We start from the raw sequence: 26,303 nt of genomic DNA, 5'->3' as shown, positions 1-26,303 counted from the left end.
ATGGGAACTTGTGGCTGTTTTAGGTATCTTTAAGTCATAACCACAACATATTTGTTTTCTTGTTTTGTTATAGGAGGAGTTTGTGAAATGGAAAGAATCCCTCTTCTTCAGATTTGTCAGTGTTTTGGTGGACCCAAATGAGGACATTGCCAGGTAAAGAAGCAGCTCCCTGGACCAGCAAAATTTTACATGAAGCAGAGGTGTTTAGCTAAGTCTTTTGCTGGCTGATCTAGAAAGCAGCTTCAAATGTTGGGGGGGGGGGGGGGGGGGAGGGGACGGGGACATGATTTTTTTCATAAAGCGTCCATGGTCTCTCCTGCAGCAGATTCTCATCATCCAAAGAATAAGAGCCGCCATGCTTTGTCTTAAAAAACACAAGATTAGTCAGATTTCTCCAGAAACTTAACCTATTTACTTCTTCCCTCCTGTTCCTAGGAGAAAATGGTTTAACTCTAAATAGTTTCTTGCTTTGAGTTAAGTAATTTTAGAGGTGTGGAAAGCTAACTCTAAGTGAGAGCCTTGCATTTTCTCATGAGTGCTTTTAGAAAATCCTTAGCTTTTGTGTTCCGTTCCCACCTTAAAAATAGTCAATCTCATCTTGACTTCAAAAGCTAAGCAGAGTTGGATCTGGTTAATACAGAAATGGGAAACCATTAGGAAATATCAGGAGATCTCCAAATAGGACTAGGAAAAAAAACCTGCTGCTGGAAAGCGCTGACAATCCTAGACTAATAATTGGAATGGATATAACACAGGCTGTCCAATACAAGGCAGATTCCTGCATTTTTAGTTCTAACCCATGGACACTTATTTGAGACAAATTCCAGAAAAAGATGAGCTTGGAGCCAGCCAAAAAAGGTATTATGTTTCAAAAGAGACAATCTATCCTTTATAAAGATGGTAATGATGTTGGGGTGATATTTTCCCTCATCCTTCCAGCAGATGGAAGTCTTGCATCATCTTATCCACATTTTTTTCCCTCTAGGCAGTAGTGTGATTTTCATAAACTGAATGTGTATGTAAAAGACACTTCTGTGTTTGTTGCTTTATATCAGGGCTGTCCAGCAGTTGAAGAAATCTTAATTGATTGTATGAGTCCACAAGTATGAATTTTGTAACCCGAAGGGACAAAAACCTCTTGGTGGCATAACAAGAGGTTAATACATATTAAACCTGTGTGTCAATTTAGGCTGTGTTCTCACTTGATAAAGAATTCTCTGGCTCTTTAAAACCTGCCACATACTGAAAACAGGGTATGAACAGATACTGACTGAACCAGGCGAGACTCTGATTTACACATTTCAGAGCAAACAATGTTATGCTAATCTTTGAAGCTAGCTGTTCAAACTGCTCACAATCGGATCCAGTGAATGTTTGAGACTCTTTTGAGATGGCAGATGAAAATACGGCTCTTCCTAAGCTCTCCTCGTAAATCTACTACTATCCCAGGCATTAATTGTAACATAAGTTTGCAATTGACAGCACATCTGGGCTGCTGATCCATATTGCCCTCTGCTTGTCTATCCCTTTCCACCAATCAGATCTTATAGCAGTTTGTTGCAGATTTTCTTCATTTAGATGGCTTGTTGCATGGCGATAAAACCTGCAGGATTTGAAGAAGTGGGCTTAAACCACTCCTTACTGTTTAAGGGATGCGTATTGTATACAGAGGGCAATCTGTTCTTGTTCATTTGGGACATCTTGGTCTAAGATATTTTTTGCAGCCAGATAGTACATGGGTATGAGAGCACAGGGCCTGTGTGTGCATCTTCCATAGTAGCAAACCTTTTACACTAAGCTCAGAGATTCTGATCCAGACTGGACCCTACCATAGAGCAAAAGGGAGACTTTAACCCCTATTATCTTCTTTCCTTCCAATATAGATTCCTTCCTCTGATTGCTTGCTGTTTATATTTGCAATCTGTGTTTGGCAGCATATATAAATAGGTTGTTGGCAATATATGTGGTGCATTGGGTTGCATTCAGAACCACAAGACAGTGAAGGGTTAAAGTATATCAGGCACAGAATATGGAGTTTTTTTTTGCCCCAAGGAAACATGTTTCTGAATGAATGCAGCCAATTTTTCGATTAAATGCTCCCAGTCACCGTAGATTCCAAGCTGAAACTCATCCCAGAAAGACCAGATCTCTTAATAAGGTCTTGCCAGCATGCGTGACTGCTAGTTAATTATCACTAACACTGTAATTACCATCCGTGTTTACTGTACAATTGAGTTGTTTTTTCTCTTTAATTATATTGAATTATAATGCGAAGCTAACTTGCAGGAAGGCCCTGTAAGCTTCTCCAATGAGTCCTGGGTGAAGGAGTAGCATAAAAATAGACTGTATGTTTCTTAAACAGTCTAGTTTCTGAACAAGGCTCTAGTCTGAAAGGTGTTGGAACATGAGAGGTTTCCTCTGGCCATATGCAAAGTTCAAGCTGTAAATGATATAACTAATTTTCAAGTATGTTGCTGTCAGTCATTGCCTTAGTTGTGCTTCAAGAAAAAAATCAAACCTCTATTAGTGTGATCGGTGCAAAAGAGGAAAAAGTAGTTCAGGAGTTGCTAATTATAGACAACCGGTTACATAATTAGTAGAGGTGTATCTATATTACATTGTGATAATAACTTAATGAGGGATAATTTTACCACCTTCACTGTTTCCCAATTAACTCATTTCCTTTTTCCTCACACTGGGAAGACAGAGTCAGAGGTGGATTTGCTGCTGTCTGCCCACTTTGGAGGAGATCATAGGTGGAGCCAAGCCCTTGCACCTCCCAGAATGTGGCCCATGTTTATAAAGCATGTTGCGAAGTGAGCTCCCCTTTCTGAAGGGTTTTCCTTTCTTTTGTCTCTGGCACAGCTTGGCCACATTCTGTCTGGCTCACCTCCTGCTCAAGAGGAATCCAGCCATGTTCTCCCAGCACTTCATCGAATGCATATTCCACTTCAACAGTTATGAGAAACATGAAAAGTACAACAGATTCCCTCAGAGTGAACGGTGTGTGAATTTTCACTTAAAAACAGGGTGTTTGCATGTCATGGTGAGCAGGACTTCCTTGCACGGATATGATGTGGTTTTTATGATGTGCTGTTGTCCCCAGCATAGCTCACAACTCACTTATGCCAACTAGAGCTGATTGGTCTTGTAGTCCAACAATACCTGGAAAGTGTCTTGATCTGGTGAAGGTCATTGATGCCATTCATGTTTATAGTTGTTGCCAGCATAGACATTTAATAGGAAATGTCTATCATGATGAACCTTGGCAGCAATTGTCAGCCTCTTTCTCCTTTATAGTTAAGAACTGAATGTATTACAGCACTATCTTCCCTTTATTTTCCTTGAGAAAGCAAATATATACTAATCCACTAAATCAAGAATGTCAAACTCATTTTCACTAGGGGTTGCCTTCAAAGGGACATTTGTGATTGTAAGACTGTACAAATCTAACTATAGTGCCCTGGCATTGAAAACCTTGTGGACCGCACTAAATGACGTGGCAGCCAGATTCGGCCAGTGGGCCAGGCATTTGACATGTGCCCTAGACCCTTCTAAACCTAACTTTTTCTTTTTTAAAAAATAATTTTTATTACATTGCTATTCATTTTGTTACAAAGAAAAGAAAAATCTTTGCAATTCATATAATTAAATCTTTTCCTTCCCCCAGTGTTCTACCCGTTGTGTTCCCCATCACCGGAGTCCATTTCTTTATAGTCCAACCAGAACCTCATTTCTTCTGGTGGGGGTTGATTCCCATCTTCTCTCCTTAATGTTTCTTCAATAAATTTCTTCCATATACTTTCAAAATAATTTTTCTTCCTTAGGCCTTTTTTAACATTTAAATTACATGTTAATTTATCATTTATTGGTAATTTCCAAATTTCCTTGTACCAATCTTATTTTTTAATTTCCACCCCCTTTCCAATTTCTTGCTATTAATAACCTTGCAGCCGTTAGCAACATTGTTATCATAAACCCAACTTTTTCAAACACTGAAAGGACCCAGAAGATGGTTGTGTTTGCATGTCAGCTATTTCCTGTAATTTGTCTTCACTTGATCCAGGGAGAAGGATCGGTTTTCTCTGAAGGGCAAAGCCAACAAGGAAAAGCGGATGCAGATTTATAAGTTTCTGCTTGAGCATTTTACCGATGAGCAGAGATTCAACATCACCTCGAAAATCAGCCTGAATGTCTTAGGTAAGCCGTTGTCTTTGGATATAATAAGGTGTGGAAAGCAGACGTGGTTTCCTTTTCCTATCTCTGCTACAACTGGGAAATCCTTCCCTAGGCTTAAATATGTGATAAGGGCTACTTTAGTCACTCCTAACTGAAACACTTTGGGGTGACATACGAGCCTTTCTCGTTCTCTTTCTGTTGTTCCCCTTAGCCTGCTTTGTTGATGGGGTCCTCCCTCTTGACATGGAGGCCAACGAGTTGCTCTCAGACACCTTTGAGATCCTGAGCTGCAAGGAAATTAAGTTGTCAGCTATGAGATCCAGACCAGAGGATGACCTCCAACCTGATGAGGATGAGCTGGCCATGGCTAATGCGGTCATGCAGGTGGCACAGAAGAAACTCATATCGCAGGTGAGTATTGCAGCTCCAAAACTGTATACAGCAAGTAACTGAGTGCTGGAACCGAACATGTATTGCAGGTGCTTCTTCAGTGATGGAAGCCTTATCTAGGAATGGGTGGTTGTTCCTCCCAAACTGCCCGGTGCTTTGTTGCTTTCATGGGGAGAAGCAATGTCGCAATGCTCCTTTCCCCCCTTATTAGCACACTAAACATCCCTCTTATGTGGAACAGAGCACTCTTCTTCACCTGAGTCCATTTCCCTATCCTTTTGATTTCTTCCATAGGTTCAAAAGAAGCACTTTATAGAAAACACCATCCCGATCATCACTTCATTGAAGACCTTGTTGGAGCAAAACAGGCTTCCTGTACTGCGAGAGCTAATGAGCTACCTGCGGGTAATTTATTTATTTATTTATTTATTTATTTATTTATTTATTACATCACTTCTACCCCACCCTTCTCACCCATCAGGGGACTCAGGGCGGCTTACAATCTAAACATATACATCAAAAAACAGTTTACATCAGATTTAAAAATCCATCAAGATTAAAAATTACAATAAATTTAAGAGTAAACATTAAAAACATACATAATTATACATTTAAATATACATTTAAGGCACTTTTCATGTCCAGGTGGGGTCTGTCAGTGAGTCATATATTCATATCTCATTTCTGCTGCTACTCATGCTCAAATGCCTGGTCCCATAACCACGTTTTCGTTCTCTTTCGGAAAGACAGGAGGGAGGGAGCCTGTCTAATTTCGTTTGGGAGGGCGTTCCATAGGCCTAGGGGGTTAGGGTAATGCTTCCTGCTCCTTTAGTGCAAGTAAACTGTGAAAGCCAGGAACAATCCTTCACCTGAACCCTGGCTCTTCCTACTGTGCTTGTGTTGTCCTATCTTCCATATTGTGTTCATTGCTAATTCTTTAGAGTCAATTTGCCATTGGACACTTTTGATCTGTGCAAGGCCTTTGGCTTGAAAGTTGACAGAGACCCAACATGTCCTTTCTTAACCAAATCCGACTCGGTTGAATCTTCTAGGAGGTGATGAAAGACTACAAAAATGAGGTCAAGGAGTTCTTTGCCATGGACAAGCAGCTGGCGGCTGAGTTAGAGTATGACATGAAGAAGTACGAGGAGCAGCTGCAGACGGAGTCTGAGGAAGGCCAGGAAATGCCCAGGGCCATGGAAGCCTTGAACGCTCGGGCAGCAGGCCAGGTAAGGACATCTTCTGAAATCACTACCCATTTTGTACCAATCCACTTTGCCAACGGACCAATCCTTTCCACAATAAAAGGTAGGTAAAGGTTTTCCTCTGACGTTAAGTCCAGTCGTGACCAACTCTGTGGGTTGGTGCTCATCTCCATTTCTAAGCCGAAGAGCCGGCGTTGTCCGTAGACACCTCCAAGGTCATGTGGCCGGCATGACTGCATGGAGCGCCGTTACCTTCCCGCCGGAGCGGTACCTATTTACTCACATTTGCATGTTTTCGAACTGCTAGGTTTCCACAATAGCCTGTGGCTAATATGGCTGCAGGGTTTGATTGTTTTGTTTTTTGAAGATTTGTGATTGTATGCAGTAACAATAACAAAAAATAGCTGGGCAAGTCCCAGATAAGTAATTCTTCTCAGCTCTGGAAATGATAATCTTGTCATAATCTGATGGAGCTGGAAGCCAGTGTATTGGAGGGGAAGAGGGATGGCTGCTGAGACTCTGATAAAGCTGGCTGGGATATATTTGGCTACATGTTACATTCCCTGGGTGCATGATAGAGAGCTTTTCATACTACAGACTCTGTTGGCTTTAAAAGCTGCTTTGACTCATTTCATGCCGGAAATTCTCTGATGGTGTTCTTCATGCTGCACCATCCTTCCATCCCTCCCACAACTAGTATCCTTACAATTATCCTAAGACAGAACATTGTTGACTAAACCAGCCTATAAAAACCAATACTCCTGAGACCTAAACTCTGGATACTTTTGTATTCAAATCCTCTGGATTATAGGATAAAAGCTTCTTAACACGGTCATCTGCTATGACCTAACATGGCCATCATCTGTTTACACACAATTTTAACTGTTTGTAAATGAGAATAATAGTGGTGTGCATTGCTGAGTCACTGCAAGCTCAATGATATAGGTTCTCTGCAGTATGAAGAGTAAGCATGCCACTGCTTTCTCCTTTCAATTGCAGTCTCCCAATTCAGAGAGAGCTGTACTTCCTTTCATTGATCCAAATCCAATGAGTTCTCCAGCCACCGCAAGACGTTCATCCTCTTTGGGATCCCCTCCTGCTTCAGCTCCATTTGTGCTTACTACACCCAGACCAGGCATTCTGAAACGAAGGCACAGGTATGACATTTGACAGATTTGGCCCTTTTCAGTTCAGTTTGGGTCTGTCTTGCACCACCAACAGTCGTTGATGTAGTTCAGACTCTAAGACATTTGGAGCACACCGCTTTCCCAGCCCTGAAGCAGTGACTGAACTTCCTCCAATCTTTTCTGCCCTGTTCTGCTTTTTTGTAGGAGTATGTCCCTCAATATCTTTGCCATCCTTAATTCTGCAAAAAAGGCGGCGGAGAATGCTAACACACAGCGCAGTAGAAGTCTGGGGCTGAGGCCTGACTCTCCAGAGAACAGTAAAGGTAAGCGCCACCTCCCCACCTCAAAAAGAGTTTTCTGAAAAAGCCACCAGTTCTACCATCAGTCACTGCATTTCAAGCTTCTTTTTCTCCCCTTCTTTCTTTTCTTTTTTTTTTGCTTCCAGCATCTTTCTGCAGTCTAAATCAACAGTCTTCTAGATCAAGTATTCCGATACAAGCCCGAGCAATCAGCACTCCAGAGAGTAAGTTTATGAAACAGGCATATGTTCAAGAATGTATTAGTTAAGGTAAGGTAAAGGTTTCCCCTGACGTTAAGTCCAGTCGTGACCGACTCTGGGGTTTGGTGCTCATCTCCATTTCTAAGCCGAAGAGCCGGAGTTGTCCATAGACACCTCCAAGGTCATGTGGCCGGCATGACTGCATGGAGCGCCGTTACCTTCCCGCCCGAGCGGTACCTATTGATCTACTCACATTGGCATGTTTTCGAACTGCTAGGTTGGCAGAAGATGTATTAGTTACTATAGAATTATAACATTAAGAGGTACCGCAAGGGCCTTCTCGTCCAAATCTCTGCCGTGTTGGAATATATTCCTAAAATACTGCTAAGAGAGAGGCATCCTATCTCTGTTTTAAAGACTTCCAAAATGGAAAATTCACCCCTGTCCTGGTCATCTCATCCATCTCTTCTAGTCAAAATAGTCTTAAACTTTAGCTCAAGACTATATTCTGATAATTAAATGCATGGTAGTCTCCCTTCTTTGAAGAGCAGGGTTCTTTCCAAAGACCTCTTAGTCCAGCCTTTTCCAATGAGTATACAGAACATTTAAGGCAGCAGAAAGAAAAATACAAGTTCTCCAGTAAGCAAACCTACCCAGTAGAGTTGCCACTAAGATGGGTTGCCACCCTTTCCCTCAGTCAAGTCAAAAGATTTGATGTTAACACCAGATGCCCTTACAATTCCCTCGTCCGCTTTGCAGAAAAGCTTGGGATGCCACTGCGAGGAAAATAGTGCCTTCCTGTCTGCCCTGAGGCTTGTGCTGATGTTCCACTTAAGTGACATATGCTAAGGAACAAGAGGGAGGGAGGGAAGCTGTTAATCCCTGAGTGGGCCAAGGATTAAAATTCCATCTTTCCTTCATCACAGAGACACAAGCTGTACGCCACATTACTGCTGCCTGAACTGGCCAGTATTGAGCTCTTGGTTCCCTTGTCCTTAAACGAAAGAACAGTTTCCCTGTCTGTTCTGTTGTCATTCCTTCTGCAATTAAAAACAGTTAAGACAATTCACAGCGAGTAAGTTGCACCTTGGCTTCTGGAGTGTTTTCTGGACCAGGCTACTTCCACTGTCCTTTGTCTTGATGGTTTAGAGTGAGTAGCGTCCAATGGTTGCATAATTTTCCATGGCAGTTGCTACCAAAATCTAAGTCCTAGGCTCTTCTTCTTCTGTCCCTTCAAGATAAAAAATCCACTTCCCTTCCTGAACAGACAGAAAGGGAAGCATGGTGGGAAAACACTCACAATTCTGGTAGTGCAGACAATAGCTGTTATCAACTGTGAAGTTTTGGGGGTGTAAAAAAGAGGGTGAGGGTGCTGCTCACTCCTCTGTTTCAGAGAAAAAAACATTTGAGAGACCTGGCAGGGGGGAGATGAATTGCCCGACTCACCTAAGCTAGCCTGCACTAATCTCTCCAGTCTGTGTGTTTTCCAGAGTCAATTAACAACATGACCTTTGGGACTGGAGTCAGCTACATCAGCCTGGCGAACACACCGGCTTCAGTGAAAGGTAAGTTTTTGATGTTCCCACTCCTCCTCCATACATATGTAAAACTATAAATGGGACAACTAAAACATGTTCATTTTTGTGCCTTTCCTCCTGTAGACAAACAAGGTGCTCAGGATTCGCAGAGAGAGATTGTCTGTTTGCCGTCACCTGATAAGCCGTGAGTATCACGAATGTCCTGGCCAGCAACCATCCTGCCGACCAAATCAGTTCCTGTCAAATTCAGTGCCAGTCACGTAACTATTTTTAATTTATTTGCTACATCTTTCTTCTGCCCTTCCTCTGAGGAGCTGAAGGTGGCATTCATGGGCCTGCAACATCTTCCTTTTTTCAGTGAGACTGAAACCCAAGAGTCTAAGAAGAAATGTAGACTCCAGATTTGGATCTAGGCTTTCACAAATTGCTGCATTAACATTAGATCTTGGTGCCTGCAGATGAATTACATTCCCTGTCTGCAATACACTGTTTACTCCTGGCAGAAGGAAGGACTTAAATTCTCTTCTGTTTTGTCCTTGTATGCAAGGAGAAATCATTATTACTATCATTTTTCTCTGAAAAATGAGTTTTTCTCACCAGCGTCTCTTCTGTATTCAAACATCACATGTTGCTAGGGAATTACTGGGCAGAGGAAAAAAACATGTTTTATATGCAAAACAAAATCTTTTTTCTGTAGAAAGATGTGACTGCTGCACAGGGCATTTGGATACCGAAATAATGGGAAGTGAAGCAGATTAGCTGTTGCTAGATGACATGTATATGAAGGGAAGGGAGGGAGGAAAGGAAGGGGAAAAGAAAGGGAGGGAGGGAAGTGAAGAAAGAAAAAGAGAAAGAAGCAAGAGAAAGGAAAGGGGGAAAGGTATGGGAAGAGGGAAGGAAAAAAAGGGAAGAGAAAGAAAAGGAGAAGAAGGAAAAGAGAAGAGGATGAATGTATGTGAGGGGGGAAAAGAGGAAAGGAGCAAAGAAGATGGATGAGGGAAATGGGGGAAGGAAAGAAAAAGCCACAGAGTGTTGCCATGGAGATATTGAGAGTTTGTCCTTCTCAGAGCTGGAGAAGGGAGAAAACAGGCGGGCAGTAGCCCCTCCAACACCCAGACAATGTTGGATGTATGTACTCCTAAGTAATTAAAATTCACAGTATTTAAAGATTAAAAAGTAATTACTTAATATCCTCAAATTCATGTAGGTCAATATTATCCTTCAGAAAATCTAGAAAACTTCTTGACTTCTACATGCTGAAATGGTTAAGTTAGTTCACATGAGGAAGAGGTCCCTTTGCCCACTGAAGTGATTGCAGGATTTTGTATGAAGAATCTTCCATTCAAAAACTGCCTTCACTGTTTTATGGTCTCTCCAGTTTTTACAAATTTGGGTCATGCAGTTAACTCAAGCCATTTATTTTAGAGCAATAATGGCTCTGAATGTCCATACTCTTGAATTCTGTGTCCAAACACTTTTTTAAACTTGCTCCTGCAGATCGTCACAGCCTCCAACATGGAAAGTCACCTCTCCGGGGCGGGAAAGCCTCCCTACAAGTGGAGGATTAAGAAGGTCCAGCCGCAGAACTCCTCTGAACCCAACAAAATGATGGCCCATGCCTCCTCAGAAAGCCTCGTCTTGTACAGAAGAATAATCATAGTTATCTCCTTTCTCCACACAGTTGTATTCACAAGCAGTTTAAATCGTGTCTAAAAGCTGTTTTTTGTAAATTATGGTTATGCCGTTCTCTTTTGAAACATTTATATTGTAAATACGTATTTTGAAATGGTTTGTGCAAATATATCATCACTGTATCCGTCAAGATGGTAAACAGGCCATGGCCTGGATGCTGTCGCTTGTTTTTTGCATAGAGAATTAAGTAGATAAAATAATCCCGGAAGAACTAAATTATACTTTTATCAAATACAGTTCACAAGCTCAATTTGTATCTCTGGGATGAGGTGGTTGAATAAATCCATGGATGAATTCTTTCAGTCCGAAAACTACAATGTGTTGGGAAGAACTGAAACTATATTCCTCTATTTCTTTCCAAAACAGTATCTTGAGTCCCATGATTCCTACCAATGCATCCTGTCTATCTCCCCAATTAGCCTCATAAAAACAAAATTCATATCCGAAGAGTCTGTTTCAACAGATGAGCATCTGTCCGTCCATTTTTTTATTTTATTTTTTGCTTTTGGGACTTAAATCTTTCACCTGCAGCTCCCTTCCACCCTTAAAAAAATCAATTCCAAAGAAACAGGAAATGTTCTGGATTTAGAGCTGGGAGCTTAGGGGGAAACAAAAAAAAGAGTATGCCAGTCTTACAGGAGATATTAGTGTGCATATTATAGTCCTTGCTGCCTTGGTGGAAAATAAACGTATCCTCAATGCCATGTTCCACATACAAAGTTTCAAAGCATTGTGCCGAACATGGCCAGTGAAGGAACATTTTGTGGATCTTTGGTCAAATTGTAACATGGCAGACTTGTGCATATGCAGAACTGTTCTAGACTTCATTTATTTTTTCCAGTTCTGGAATATGCCCTAAAGCCTGGCTCTTACAACTATGTACACAATAAACGTTCTTAGTGATTTTATGCCTAGTTCCTTGCTTTGAATGAAAGTTCATATTTTGCTTTTGGCGTTTGCTTCTCTCTTCTTGAATGCTTTCATTTCCTTTGTGGGCAAGGATAAGAAACCGAAGAATTTTTCTTTCAGCCAAGGCTTCTAATGGAATTGTAAGCATCTTGTTTACAGGAAGCTCTCTAACTCAAGGTCATAGAGACGGGTTTCAAAAAATAGGACGCGCTCCACAGAGCGAAACGTAAGTATACACCCAGTGTTCCTCCTGGTGTGCAAGCTACAGTATATGCAAACTTTGTTTCATGCACATTGTGTGTAAAAATCATTTATACAATAGAGTCTCACTTATCCAACGTAAACGGGCCGGCAGAACGTTGGATAAGCGAATATGTTGGATAATAAGGAGAGATTAAGGAAAAGCCTATTAAACATCAAATTAGGTTATGATTTTACAAATTAAGCACCAAAACATCATGTTATACAACAAATTTGAAAGAAAAAGCAATTCAATACACAGTAATGCTATGTAGTAATTACTGTATTTACGAATTTAGCACCAAAATATCACGATGTATTGAAAACATTGACTACAAATATGTGTTGGATAATCCAGAACGTTGGATAAGCGAGTGTTGGATAAGTGAGACTCTACTGTACTTGGATCCCAACTCCAAGATAATATAATTATGTACATATATATGCAACAAACTCACTGGATTCATGTAGATGTTCCCCATCTGTAACTGATAAGACTTACCTGACACGTTTACGTGGGTTATATAATCCGTAATGTGGAGCATACTTTAAATCCAGCTATTTTGTTTGGGCATCTCTTTTTTAAAAGTCCTTCATATCTGTCGAAGGAAGGACAGGCTGCACCAGGATTCAAAGGAGAGAAGATTCAGTCATGATGAAGCCCATCCCTGAATTTAAACAGAACCTGGGCTTGTTAAGGTCTAGCAAAAGGTTACCTGGCAACATTGAAGTTCTCTTTGTGATGTTAGCTTTGAGTTTTTCAGCATTCTGTCTGTGTGAAGTCAGCTTTTCACATAACAGTTTTCAAGTTATGTTACAGCCTTGAGCATGAGCTCAGACTCTTAGGATAACAGCAAGACCAAAAAGGATTTCTGCTTTCATTTTCATGCCAATCTGGCTTTCAAACACTAAATGGGAACCCTTGCTCTCATTAGAGCCTTGCAGAACGAGTCCCAAGAACACAGCCCTTGAACCAGTACAATGGTAATCGCAACTTTTGGCCTGGCCCCACAGTATCTCTGTATGTTCCTTGTTTCACAGAACCCTCCCTCCTCCACCGAAAGAACGGCTCGCACAACTGACAATGTTTGTGTAAAACATTCTTGGCAAAGTTAAATGCAATACATTAGTACAAATTGGTCAAATATTTACAATGAGTTCTGTGAAACATATCGGGAGCCAATGCCCCCATCGTGTTAAGAGATGCCACTGGTGCATTTTCAACCACCCCAAAGAAATATCTTTTTGGGGGGAGGGATGTATGGGTTGACTTTCAAAGTAGAATGGAGCAGCAGCATTTTAAGGAAGAGATCTGAAAGCACCCGTCTCTGCAACACACAAACCATTTAACCAATATGACTTGGGTCTAGTCAATGCTAGTGGTATAAATACTACGGAAGCTCTTGGTTCCTTCAGACTGTAGGTCTTGTTTCATATTAAATGCAGGCGTACAAGGCAACAGATATGAGGAAGAGCCCTTCCAAAATCATTGCATAGATTGAACTAACTCAGTGGTGGACTGTTAGCAATTTGGAACAGCAGGAGGTAGGGTCACAGCTTCTACTCTTCCTCTGAAAAAACAACTGCATGTAATAAACTAGCAGGTCAAATAGATGACTATAACTGCAATTTTGTTTTGGAAGCAATGATTTAATGCACGTCAAGTGCTATCGGGAAGTAGGCATTAAAATGAATCTAAAATGATAAAAGCCTACCTTACCATCTGTAAGATGGTCATAATAATACCTGATACAAAAGAAGACAGAGTTGAAGATAATCCCTCCAGAATGCAAATGGGAAAAGACTTAATTTTATTCTTTTTAATGCATACCTGTATAATAATATGTTCCTTGCGTAGGTGACATAAGGAACTCAACGCAATCTAGTTCTGTTCCCTGTGATGCTATCTTATTCCACAACAGAGAAGGAGGAGTTGAAAACAGATCATCTCCCTATAATCTTATAATGGTGCTATTAAAAATTCTACCCTTTTCCCCCTTCCTACAAAGGAAAGAAGCCACTTGGTCTTGGTTAACTGACAACCTTCTATTTGATTCCCGTGAAAGTCAACCGAAGTCTCAAATTGTTCCCATTATATCCCCAATTTTGCAAGGAGGTTGAACCGAGTTTTCCAATAGATCTGGATCCCTTTGCAGAACTGCAGCTTCCAGGTTGCAAGACATGGCTCTTAATCCAGATTAATCGTGGCGGATACGCTATTAAGGTGAATGGTGCTGGTCCATTTTTAAAATGGCAATCTTTCAAGCCTTTCCTCTGTCCAGGTACAATGGGAAAAGAGCTAAGGCAAAAAAGGGAAACGGTTTTCGATTCTGCAGGCAATGGTTCCAACCGGAATTAAGGTATATGGGGAGGAAAATGTTTTGGCAGTGGATAGAGTCAACTTTGGTCAAATAAGAGGTAGCCACAGTCAAAATAAAAATGGCGGCAGTGTAACGCATTGGTTCGTATTCCCCTTTTATAGTCGCCACCTTGAAAGAAAAGGGATTGAGCGCCTTGTATATAAATGAAATGAAATGCACCAATGACATCTCCTCTCAACCCTCTTTTTTTTAAAAAAAATCCCTTGACGACAACAGTTTGCTGGATATTCCAAGGCAGATTAATACAGAAACACAAAGAAGAAGAAACACAATAAAAAAAGAAAATGCAAAATGTAACAACAAGAACAGGAGAAAAAAAGTACGGTCTGCATCCAAAGTTAAGACGGTTAAATCTGTAATTGAAAAACACAATCACTAAAAAAGGGAAAGAGGATACTATGCATTTTTTTAAAAAAAAGAAGAAGAACCACACTCTCTTTTCATCACAGCAAAGAATTGTTCTTGGTACCTTTCACTGAATGGCACCATATTTAACACTTTTAGGGTAAATCACACATGGGGGAAAAAAGAAAGAAAGAAATAATGGAATTGACCTGCTCACAACCAAATGGGTTGGTAGCCGCCATTGGTATTCCAAAAGGAAAAAAGCTGCACATTAAAAAAAGATGTAGTAAGAAGTCCTGTATCACCCTCTAGTTTGCATTTGTTTTTATAAGGAGGAAGCAAATACACATTAAAAAGGAGGTAGGAGAGGAAGAGGAGAATGCTATCTTGCTGTAGACATAGTAAAATTTTATCACACTGGATCATTCTCTTTGGATTTGTGTTTGTCTTGGCCAGGATCTGAAAGACACATCCAAGGGCTTAAATGGCTACCTTAGATGTGAAGATATACATAAATATCATGGCCTATCGTAAACGTTTAAGCAACCACAAAGACAGTTTATTATGACATATCGGTGAGAGCCTTCCACACTGTATCCACTTTATGTTCTTGTGAGTTTTCCAGGCTGTATGACCATGTTCCAGAAACATTCTCGCCTGACATTTCACCCACATCTATGGCAGGCATCCTCAGAGGTTGTGAGGCACCTTCAGAGACAAGCTCTTGAGGATGCCTGCCATAGATGTGGGCAAAACATCAGGAGAGAATGCTTCTGGAACATAGCCATAAAGCCCGGAAAACTCACAGTAACCCAGTGATTCCGGCCCTGAACGCCTTCAACAACACACTGTATCCACACTGCAGAGTTGTAGCAGTTTGATACCAGATTAACTGCCATGGCACAAGGCTCTGTAGTTTTGTAAGCTATTTCTCCTTCTCTGTCAGGGAGCCCTAGTGCTACATCAAACTACAAATGCCAGGAGCTATAATAGTTAAAGTAGTGTCAAACTCTGATAATTCTGCAATGCGGATGGTCTAATACTTTCAATCCTGGCCATTATCTTTCTCAAAAAAGAGCAAAAATATGACACATCTATACTAACCTATAATGCAGTTTGAAACTGCATTATATGGTCAGTGTGGACTTATAATGCAGTTCACTGCAGTTAAGCTGCATTATATGAGTCTACACTGACGATATAATGCATTTTAAAACTGCATTATACTGCAGTGTAGGTGGGACCATAGAATTCCTTCTACTGCAGGTTACAAATTTTTCACCCATCTCCTCTTCATCCCACCTCATTATATTCCCCCATCAAGGAAAGAAATGCTTTCTTGCTTATTTCTACAGTTCTGTGTCTTTGGCGCTGCTCACAATACTGATATGGTTTGATTCAGCACCAGAAGCCTTGCCCAACATCATTAAGCAAAACCACCAAACATTTAACAAAAAAAAGTTTTAAAAATATCTGCATTGTTACTTAACACTGTTTGGCCAACCAACCTTATTTACACTTTAAATAGAAACATTAACCACTATGTTTTTTTTAAGTAATCAAAATATATCTTTGCAAAGAAGAAATTGGATGCAGGATTTTATAAAACAAGGAACGGGGAAGAGTAGAAAAGCCCGACCTTCGGTCCCAGTAACACGTTGGAATATTTGCCCTGTATATCAGAAGGGTTTGGTTTTTGGGAATCACCCAGATTGGGGAGACATTGGGAAGCGTAGACCGGCACGGAAAGGAGCAAGTGCTTAAAGCAGATTAGATGCTGTTTGCGGACAGGGATGCAAAGGAAAGAAATGAATCAAGCTCATCCTTTTTAGAGAGCGGCTACTGGCAATAAACTAAAAAGAGGGAATTTGTGCCTTGCTCTCCCAATTCTTGGGCATTTCCTAAGAGCTGTGGGCAAGTCTATGCAGATGAAGGAAGAACGCTGTCATATTGGAAAGTTCAAGTTTGAAGTTAGCTTTGCCACCAAATGCCTAAATTATGAAGATACTCAACAAAAACAATTACTCTGTCTGGGCTTTGAGAAGTTACTTTTTTGGAGGTTACACACTGACTCCCAACCAGTATGGCTGCTACCAATTAAATTAGACCAGAAGAGAGTTGTGGTCCACCAAAAGTGACTTGCTCCTAGAACTTTAAACTCTGCTTGTGACATATTCATTCTGTCATGTGTTGCCTACTGCTACAAAGAAGGCAGCACGGCAAGGATAGGTCATTAGAGTGGGGTTTTTGAGGGGTGAAGGTATCTTCTAGGGCTTTATGCCTGTAAGTCCACTTTTAATGCTATTGCTGGACTGGTCATCTCAAATGGGCCATAAGACAGGGCTACTAGACTTTTTGCTGGCAGGTTGTAGCATTGTAACACATAGGAAGGAAGGAAGGTAGGAAGAAAGGAAGGAAGGCAAAATAAGAACATCTGTTTCTAAGACTGTTTTTTCCCCTATTGAATTTAGATAGCCCCTTTTGTAAACGACCGCAAAAAGTAGTCCTCCAACCTTTTGCAAGGAAGACTCATAAGAGTCCCCGGAAGAAGTTACTGATGTTCTTTTGCAGAATTGCTTTCTCCGGCCAAAGGCGAAAAATAAATCTCGGAGATCATGGTGATCTACAGGATACCTCCTCAAGGAAGAAGAGACCAGTTTGGTTGTTAAAAATTGATGCTCAACTTTGGCCAAAAAGGAAAAAAAAAATAGAAGTAGTAAAACCGAGTTGCGCACAAGCGTGTGCGTAGTGGTCCTTTCCGCCCGCCGGCTGCGTCCCACGTGCACCAAGTCCATCATCTGCTCTTGCTTAAAAGAGTTCCAGAAGAAAGAGTGCTTCCACACACGGCTCCTTTTCTCGCCGGTGAGCAAACTGCAAATGTCCTCCGCCGCTTCATATCACAAAGGAGGACTTGTGCCTAAAGTCACCCTGGAATGGAGGCACAGAAAAATATGGGTCAGATTTTTCTTTTCCATGACTCTCTCTTTGTACTCTTCCCATCTGCTTGACCCAAGATGAACTGAAAGCTGTTTTTTGTTTTTTTTTGGTCAGAATCGTATTCGTACTTTTGTCTCTAATGCCAGTGTAAAGTATGGGGTGTCTAAAAACGCCATATATATCCCCATAGAATGTTGTCCTCAAGAGCTGACCAAATTGCTTTTTTCCCCCCTGACATTTGGTGCATTGATACTGTAGAATCAATGCAGTTTGACAGCACTTTAGTTGCCATGGAGTAATACTATGGAATACTGGCAGTTATAGTTTGGCGATGCACCAATTCTCAAGGCTAAAGGCCTTGCAAAACTACAACTCCCAGGATGGGATCAACTTACCTCTTCATCTGTGCGGATGTAATTCACGCCATCAGGTTTGGTTGGAGTCTTGTAGCTGAAATGAAGGAAGACCATGTTTAGTAGAAGTGAGAAATGTGTTAATCGGGTTGTGGGTGCCTAAGCTCCCAATGACAATTTGGTCCTTTTTCAGAATATGCCGCTTGATCAAGTCAGTGATTTTTCCTGCCAGATCACTGGTAGCTTTATGACTATATGGCAGCAGAAATTCAAGAAAAACAATCAGAATCCGTAAAGAATAGAAGTGATCAATAAGGAAGTGTGGAAGAAACCAATCTAAAGCCTCCAAAATGTTAGCTTTTCTCCCACCGTGAAGCTTTCTTAGAGAATCAGGTTATATTACACCCACACTGAGAACAGTTAGGTGATATTCCAAGCTGGAATTTATTCATTCAGTTCGTTATTTCACATTCTGCTTTTCTCCAATGCCATTAAAAGACTTCTTTGACATATGAGATAACGAGTGAAAAGTTCCACCTAAATCAAAAGGTCCTGACAAATGGGATGGCAGTGTTATCTATTCAAGCCAATGCCCCTGTGTCTTCCTTTTCCTATGATGTCAATTCCTGTTTTGGCTAATTTTATACTATCTGCTCCCATGGGTCAACTCATTGCGGCAGATGGTCAGAGGAAGGCAGAGTCATTTCCCTTCATCCAGAGCAGGCAATGTAGATGCAAAAGTGAGCACTGGTGGATGGAAATGCAGGAGTTTAGGTTGGGATTCATACCCGGTGATAGAAATGTTGGACTACGATGCTGGAGACTGGGATTAGAATCCCTAATGGGCCATAAACAAGCCATACTCTCCCAACCTCAGAGGAAGGCAAAGAAAACACTCTCTGAACAGATCTTGCAACAACAACAAAAACCGCCACTTTAGATTACTATAAGTCAGAAACAACTCAAACACACAACACTAAAGTTACTGTCATAACCAATCCAATCCTTAAATACACATACAAATTGCTTCAGGAGAGGAAACACGCAACTCTACAGATATTCTTGCAATATTCCCAGTATTCCCAGTCTCCAACATCATAGTCCAACGTTACGATCACTGGCCATGAATCCAGGCCTAAGCTCTGCCCAATATTCCTCACCACTGGCTATGTAAATTTAGGGTGGATGGGAACTACAGTCCAAAACCATATGGAGGGTGCATAGATCCTACCTGTGAATTATAGGATCTGGTGCTCACTAGAGAAGCGGCTTGCCAAGGCTCACCTGTTTCCATCCTGCTTGTTGTTGATAAAGAAGCCCTTCCTGTAGGCGCAGCAGATTCCCAAAGCAGTTAGCGTCAAGACCAACAGGACCACCAAGATGCCTCCAACAATCCCTGCAATATTCAGGTCATCTAGAAGAAGACAAATTAATCTCTTTGGGTCAACAAGGCTTTCTCACCAATTGCCTGCAGACAATATTTTGCAAATCTAATCCAAACAGGAGATCTGTCCTCAGGGAAAGTGGCCCTGACTCCCATCCGCATGAATATTGTCACTCTCCTCCAAGAAAAAGTACTCACAAACTTCCATCACCGAGTCTTCGCACCAAGCATCGCCAACGGCATTCATTGCCCGGCAGCTGTAGCGGCCCGTGTCTCCTTTCTGCACTTCACTAAAAACCTGCATAAACGAAGATCGTAACCCAAGTCATATGTGGCATTTCTTCAACATCTTCACAAGTGTTCAGAACCTCTTCTATCCACCACACTGGGATGTGGTTTATGCCTAGCCTTTTTCATGACGTTCGTTTTCTGCAGAGGGAACACTCAATTCTGGGCACCGCGATTCAAGAGAGATATTGACAAGAGAAGGGTGACTAATAGGATGAAAGGTTTGGGAAACATGAATCGCTCTGAGGAGTGACTTAAAGAGCTGGGTCTGTTTATTGTACAGAAGAGAAGGTTGAGTGGAGCCATGAATTCAAATGACAGGGAAGGAGATTCCACCTGAACATTATTAGGAAGAATGTCCTTATTTATTATTATTATTATTATTATTATTATTATTATTATTATTATTATTATTACACTTTATTTGTACCCCGCTAGCATCTCCCGAAGGACTCGATGCGGCTTACAAAGGCCAAGGCCTCAACACACAATATTTATTTATTTATTTATTTACTACATTTATATCCCGCTCTTCTCACCCCGAAGGGGACTCAGAGCGGCTTACAAATCAAATGAGCATACAATATATTATTAGCATAGCACAATATAAGCATTACATTACTATATTGTACTATATCATTATATAGTAATGTTATTAGTAATATTACATTTAATATACAATATATAATTAATATTATTATATTGTATTATTAGTAGTATAATATTGTATTCCATTATAATAATATTATCAATATTATATATATATATATATATATATATATATATATATATATATATATACATATACACACACACTATATATTAAATGTTTTTAAATTATTATAAATTGTATATACAGTAGAGTCTCACTTATCCAACATTCGTTTATCCAACGTTCTGGATTATCCAACGCATTTTTGTAGTCAATGTTTTCAATACATCGTGATATTTTGGTGCTAAACTCGTAAATACAGTAATTACTACATAGCATTACTGTATATTGAACTACTTTTTCTGTCAAATTTGTTGTATAACATGATGTTTAGGTGCTTAATTTGTAAAATCATAACCTAATTTGATGTTCAATAGGCTTCTCCTTAATCTCTCCTTATTATCCAACATATCCGCTTATCCAACGTTCTGCCAGCCTGTTTATGTTGAATAAGTGAGACTCTACTGTATGTATGTATGTATGTGTGTGTGTGTGTGTGTGTATATATGTATATATATATATATATATATATATATACACACACACACACACACACACACACACACATACATACACATAAAATTAGCATGTTGCTATGGCACAGGAGACAAGATGGAACTATCTTCCTGGCTCTCAGGTTGCAATAAGATGAACTGTTCAACAGTGGAACTCTCTGCCTCAGAGTGTGGTGGAAGCTCCTTCTTTGGAGGCTTTTAAACAGAGGCTAGATGGCCATCTGTCAGGGGTGCTTTTCCTGCATGGCAGAAGGGGGTTTGATTGAATGGCCCTTGGGATCTCTTCCAACTCTATAGTTCTTATTGACAAATGCATATATATTCTTTCTGCCTTTATGCTAACTCCTCCTCTCTCTCCTTCCTCTGTTGTTTCCTCATTGTGATAGATTGTAGGCCCCTTGGAAGCAGGGATCTGTCCTCTTGCAATCTTTAAAGTGCCATGTTCACAGATTCAGAAATGCTAAATAATAATAATAATAATAATTTTCTGGGCTCAGAACTCATTGACTTTTAGAATAGCCAGAGTAGTCTATGCACCAGATAGACTACCATAATGCATTCTAATCCTTGACAAATTCTTAATTTTTTGTGTTTGCGTCTTATGATTCCGAATGTATGTCTTTTACATCTGGAGCCTATTGGTGAATCCCAGGGTTCTAGCCAAACCAACCAACTCAGTGAGTCTGGAGGAAAATCCTCTTTTATTTGAATGTTTATTTTACTCTTGCATAAATAAAAGGATGTCCGTTTTTACAGCATGACAGCATAATTCCAGTATGTAACAAAAAGTACCAATTTCAGGAAATGAAAAAAAAAAAACTTTTGCCCTGAACACCTCTCTTTTCTTCCAGTATGTTAATATAGCAATTTATGCAATTTCTAAAACTTTAAACAACCATTCTGTTACTGTGGGGAGCAAAGTTAATTTCTACTGCAGAGGGTGAACAAATTTTTTTTGCTACCAAGAAGTAACGTCTTTCATTTTATCGTTTTAACTAAGCCAATCCCAACCTTCCTCTCCTTGACTGCCACAGCCTACTTACCAATGTGCCTGTCTTTGTGTTCACCGTGAAAGAGGAGTTCTGGAATTTGGAGCTGGATTTAGAGTCGAGCGGCAAAGCCTCACCATTACGGTACCAGTTGTATGTCGGCTCTGGGAAACCTTCCTTTTCCTGGCACTGGAGGGTGGCAGATTTGCCCACAGGCACAGATTGGGGCACGTGGCACTTTGGGGGCACTGGTTTCACTGTCAGGGAAGGAGAAGCCCATCATGTAAGCTATACAGCTGGTCAACTTCCCATCCCAAATACACCTCCACTATAATGCAATGGGTTGCAACTGGGGTGGATATCAATGCCCTAGAATTTATTTATTTATTTATTTATTTACTTACTTACTTACAGTATTTATATTCCGCCCTTCTCACCCCGAAGGGAACTCAGGGCGGATCACATTGACACATATAAGGCAAACATTCAATGCCATGTAACATAGGACAGAGACAGAGACAGACACAGAGGCAATTTAAACCTTCTCCAGCTTCCAGAGGGTATGCTTGATTCCGGCCACAGGGGGAGCAACTGCTTCATCAACCACTGCGACGGCATTTCCTCATTCCAACGGTGGCTGGATGATTTTTATGGTGTCGTAAATTAGCCTCCCTACATATAAGTGGTACCTAAATTTCCTACCTGATATATGCAACTTTCGGGTTGTTTAGGTCAACAACAAGCAGGGGCTATATTTCATTTTAATTGTCCGGTGCTCACCCCAGCGGGCTGGCCTCGAACTCACAACCTCTTGGTCAGAGTGATTTATTGCAGCTGGCTGCTAACCAGCCTGCGCCACAGCACAGCCCCCTAGAAACCACTCCATCACCTGGCATTTGTCCTGACATTGTCCTGACATCCCTTATATGATCAGTGGTGACCCTGCAGCTCTCCAGGTATTCTTGGACTCTAGCAGTATTTCGTTTCTCAAATCCTGGCATGTTGAATCATTGGGAACTATGGCTCATAACAAACTCTGATCAGTTTCAGAAGAAACCACGTTTTCTAAAGCTGGCTTGTTAACCATTTACTACAAACCATAATGACTGTACAACTCAAGAAGCCAAAATTCAGGTAAAATTAAACTCGATGCTGGCAAATTTCCCTTCCACCTAAGCCTTGTAGGGAGACATATCCTAGGAGTACATGAACAGAAAACAGTCCTATGGTGTCCTCTCCAAGCTGGGGAGAATGTGTTGCACTCCCGTCATCTCTACATTTTAGCAACTTTTGTTTATCTCTGGGAATTCAGACATATAAACTCCAGCTTTGGGCAAGGAAAGCTGGTGAAAAGGATGTCCAGATACTAGCTCTAGTCCTTGCCAGAAGAAAGGGAGGATATGTGGGCACACACCATGAACTGTCAGGTTGATATTGATCTCTGCTCCAATTCGTGCATCCTCAGGTGCCACCACTTCGCACCGGTAGATCCCTTTATCTGCCCGGGTCACGTTGGAGATGACCAGTGAGGTTCTGCTGTTGAGCTGGGCACGGTTCGCCCAATCTCCTAGAGAAACATGGAACAGAAGTATGGAAAGGTGAGGGCTATGCCGATCCTGCTCACTTACAAACTAGGCAACCTGCAAGGCTTTCTGCAGCAACCTCATATAGCCTTAACCAAATGCACTCCTAAGCCACACCACTTACCCTGCATCTTGTTGTCGAAGAACACATAGGTGGTTTCCTTGCTTCCAATCTTCTTCCACTCAATTCTAGGGTTGGCTGTCTTGGTGGTGGCAATGATGCAGGAAAGTTCAGCACCTGCAGCAGGAACACACAGAGTGAGAAGGGAGATCTCAGTTTTCTCAAGGGGAACTGCTCCTCTTAAGGAGTGGCTTTCCCAAAGGAAGTGTTGCCTTGCCTTCTCAGAACCTCCCAAGTAGAGAGAGAGAAAAACTGCTTTGCTTTACAAACTTCCCCAAGGTAAATCTGTGGACTTCCTTCCATGGCAGTGTAAGTGTTTGAAGCCTGCTCCTCCAGAGTTCTAGTTAAACAGTTAAACCACAACAGTACTTACGCTGAAACTCCTGCACAACAGGGTTCTGGTTGGTGGATATCAGCTCTACAGCAAAGATTCGGTATCCTATGAAAATCAAGAAGAGATCAGTTAAGATCCCTCTGGCACTTGCCCATAGTGCTTAGATAATAATAATAATAATAATAATAATAATAATAATAATAATAATAATAATTTATTTTTATATCCCGCTCCCATCACCCCCAGGGGGACTCGGGGCGGCTCACATGGGGAACAAGCCCAATGTCACATATAATAAACAGTCATACAATAAAACCAATAGGTAAAGGTAAAGGTTTTCCCTGATGTTAAGTCCAATCTTGACCGACTCTGGGGTTTGGTGCTCATCTCCATTTCTAAGCCGAAGAGCCGGCAGCGTCCGTAGACACCTCCAAGGTCATGTGGCCGGCATGACTGCATGGAGCGCCGTTACCTTCCCGACGGAGCGGTAGCTATTGATCTACTCACATTGGCATGTTTTCGAACTGCTAGGTTGGCAGGAGCTGGAGCTAACAGCGGGCTCTCATTCCGCTCCCGGGATTTGAACCTGGGACCTTTTGGTCCGCAAGTTCAGCAGCTCAGTGCTTTAACACACTGTGCCACCACAGGCCCCAATAAAACCAATATAAACAATAAAACCATATAATAGTATAAAACAGGATAAAACAGAATATCAGAATGAGTCTGAGCATAGTGCAATATATATATAGAGGCAAAAATTATACAGGCTCAACGTAAGGCTCAGGATAAAATATAGGGACCCATTCCCAAAGATGACCAGGTTCGCCTAGCAATTCCTAAAGCAAATGAGAACTTCTGCCTTTAGGTCAGGCATGGGCAAACTTTGGTCCTCGAGGTGTTTTGGACTTCAACTCCAGCTGTTACGAATTGTGGAAGTTGAAGTCCAAAACACCTCGAGGGCCAAAGTTTGCCCATGCCTGGTTTAGATGCTGTTTTTGTGAACTTTTCCATTCCACCCTCTAGAAGCATACACTATCCTACAGAAACCCAGCCAGAGTTTGGAAATGCCAATGCATTTATTTATTTTTGACTAATGGTCCTTGAGTTATTCAATCAGAATGAGAAATGAGAAGACCTGTCGGCCAAAAACAAAACTACTTTCTCAAGCTTGTCCTCTTGCATAGTTTTAGAAATGATTTTGGAGAAACAAGCAGGTGAACGCTATTTTGTAAACATGTTATTCATCATTCTAAAAGAAAAGAAAAGAAATAATACATTATTTTCAATGTTTTCCTGCAATCAAAGACTGATAACCATTACTATCTACATTCCACACCATGCAACACAAGGAAGATTCAAGCTCTGAAATACAGTAGAGTCTCACTTATCTAAGCTAAACGGGCCGGCAGAACCTTGGATAAGCTAATATCTTGGATAGTAAGGAGGGATTAAGGAAAAGCCTATTAAACATCAAATTAGGTTATGATTTTACAAATTAAGCACCAAAACATCATGTTATACAACAAATTTGACAGAAAAAGTAGTTCAATGTGCAGCAATGTTATGTTGTAATTACAGTAGAGTCTCACTTATCCAAGCTAAATGGGCCAGCAGAAGCTTGGATAAGCGAATATCTTGGATAATAAGGAGGGATTAAGGAAAAGCCTATTAAACATAAAATTAGGTTATGATTTTACAAATTAAGCGCCAAAACATGTTATACAACACATTTGACAGAAAAAGTAGTTCAATATGCAGTAATGTTATGTTGTAATTACTATATTTACGAATTTAACACCAAAATATCATGATATATTGAAAATATTGACTACAAAAATGGCATGGATTATCCAGAAGCTTGGATAAGCGAGGCTTGGATAAGTGAGACTCTACTGTACTATACTTACGAATTTAGACCCAAAATATCATGATATATTGAAAACATTGACTACAAAAATGCCTTGGATAATCCAGAACCTTGGATAAGCGAGTCTTGGATAAGTGAGACTCTACTGTATTATGGAAAGAAGAAGAATATGTAAAGAAATCTAGATGCTTTTTCTGAATTTGGTGCACAACACTGTGCCCAATGAAAAGAGTCTGAACAGGCAAGAAATTATCACTGTGGGTCAAATCATTCTTCAGTCAGCAAGAGGGAAGACATTTGTTTACAAACTTGAGACAGCTTTTTGGAATAACATAACTCACGTTAAGTAGCATTTCTGGAAAAGAGAGGCTTGAACAGAAATGGATCTGGAGTTAGCAGAAACACCCCAGCTGGCCATCCATTCTCAATGCAACTGCAGGACACCACCCACGTTTGCAAGTGTTTTAATGTGTTTTTACCACCCACATTTGACAGCAAGACACAGTGGGACACTCAAACGCTTCATGCTGCTGGGTTATGAGGACAGTGAGGATCTCAGAGGTGCCTGACTAACAAATCAAGTGTGTTGACAACAGTAAGGAACACAGGCAATGAAAGAGGGCAAGAACATGCTGCGGGAGAACCGAAAAGTTTGCCAAGACTGCATCCTCTGCTTTGCTGTTTTCACCTCTTACTTTTCCCTCCTCACTTGGAA

General features: G+C 40.9%; 2 protein-coding genes across 3 annotated transcripts in view; one reads left to right on the top strand and one right to left on the bottom strand.

Moving 5' to 3' along the window:
* ncapd3 (non-SMC condensin II complex subunit D3) overlaps nucleotides 1-11,538 on the top strand; it is a 29,543-nt gene extending 18,005 nt beyond the window's left edge. For both annotated transcript variants that reach the window (XM_062961344.1, XM_008119530.3), the window contains 12 exons: nucleotides 74-153; nucleotides 2,866-3,003; nucleotides 4,067-4,200; nucleotides 4,391-4,590; nucleotides 4,864-4,974; nucleotides 5,622-5,798; nucleotides 6,774-6,931; nucleotides 7,106-7,224; nucleotides 7,347-7,424; nucleotides 8,891-8,965; nucleotides 9,062-9,122; nucleotides 10,436-11,538. In XM_062961344.1, the coding sequence (XP_062817414.1) occupies nucleotides 74-153; nucleotides 2,866-3,003; nucleotides 4,067-4,200; nucleotides 4,391-4,590; nucleotides 4,864-4,974; nucleotides 5,622-5,798; nucleotides 6,774-6,931; nucleotides 7,106-7,224; nucleotides 7,347-7,424; nucleotides 8,891-8,965; nucleotides 9,062-9,122; nucleotides 10,436-10,547 (1,443 nt within the window). In that variant the 3' untranslated portion in view covers nucleotides 10,548-11,538. The remainder of the gene's footprint in view (nucleotides 1-73; nucleotides 154-2,865; nucleotides 3,004-4,066; nucleotides 4,201-4,390; nucleotides 4,591-4,863; nucleotides 4,975-5,621; nucleotides 5,799-6,773; nucleotides 6,932-7,105; nucleotides 7,225-7,346; nucleotides 7,425-8,890; nucleotides 8,966-9,061; nucleotides 9,123-10,435) is intronic.
* Nucleotides 11,539-12,864: 1,326 nt separating this feature from the next.
* jam3 (junctional adhesion molecule 3) overlaps nucleotides 12,865-26,303 on the bottom strand; it is a 37,712-nt gene continuing 24,273 nt past the window's right edge. The window contains exons 2-9 of the mRNA XM_062961348.1: nucleotides 23,761-23,826; nucleotides 23,391-23,504; nucleotides 23,098-23,250; nucleotides 21,738-21,940; nucleotides 19,378-19,477; nucleotides 19,080-19,209; nucleotides 17,838-17,892; nucleotides 12,865-17,433 (exon numbers count right to left, since the gene is read on the bottom strand). Coding sequence (XP_062817418.1) covers nucleotides 17,398-17,433; nucleotides 17,838-17,892; nucleotides 19,080-19,209; nucleotides 19,378-19,477; nucleotides 21,738-21,940; nucleotides 23,098-23,250; nucleotides 23,391-23,504; nucleotides 23,761-23,826 — 857 coding nt within the window. The 3' untranslated portion in view covers nucleotides 12,865-17,397. The remainder of the gene's footprint in view (nucleotides 17,434-17,837; nucleotides 17,893-19,079; nucleotides 19,210-19,377; nucleotides 19,478-21,737; nucleotides 21,941-23,097; nucleotides 23,251-23,390; nucleotides 23,505-23,760; nucleotides 23,827-26,303) is intronic.

The sequence above is a fragment of the Anolis carolinensis genome, unplaced genomic scaffold (genome assembly GCF_035594765.1).
Source record: "Anolis carolinensis isolate JA03-04 unplaced genomic scaffold, rAnoCar3.1.pri scaffold_8, whole genome shotgun sequence".
Classification (NCBI taxonomy): Eukaryota; Metazoa; Chordata; class Lepidosauria; order Squamata; family Dactyloidae; genus Anolis; species Anolis carolinensis.
This window is presented reverse-complemented; position numbering and strand designations above follow the sequence as displayed.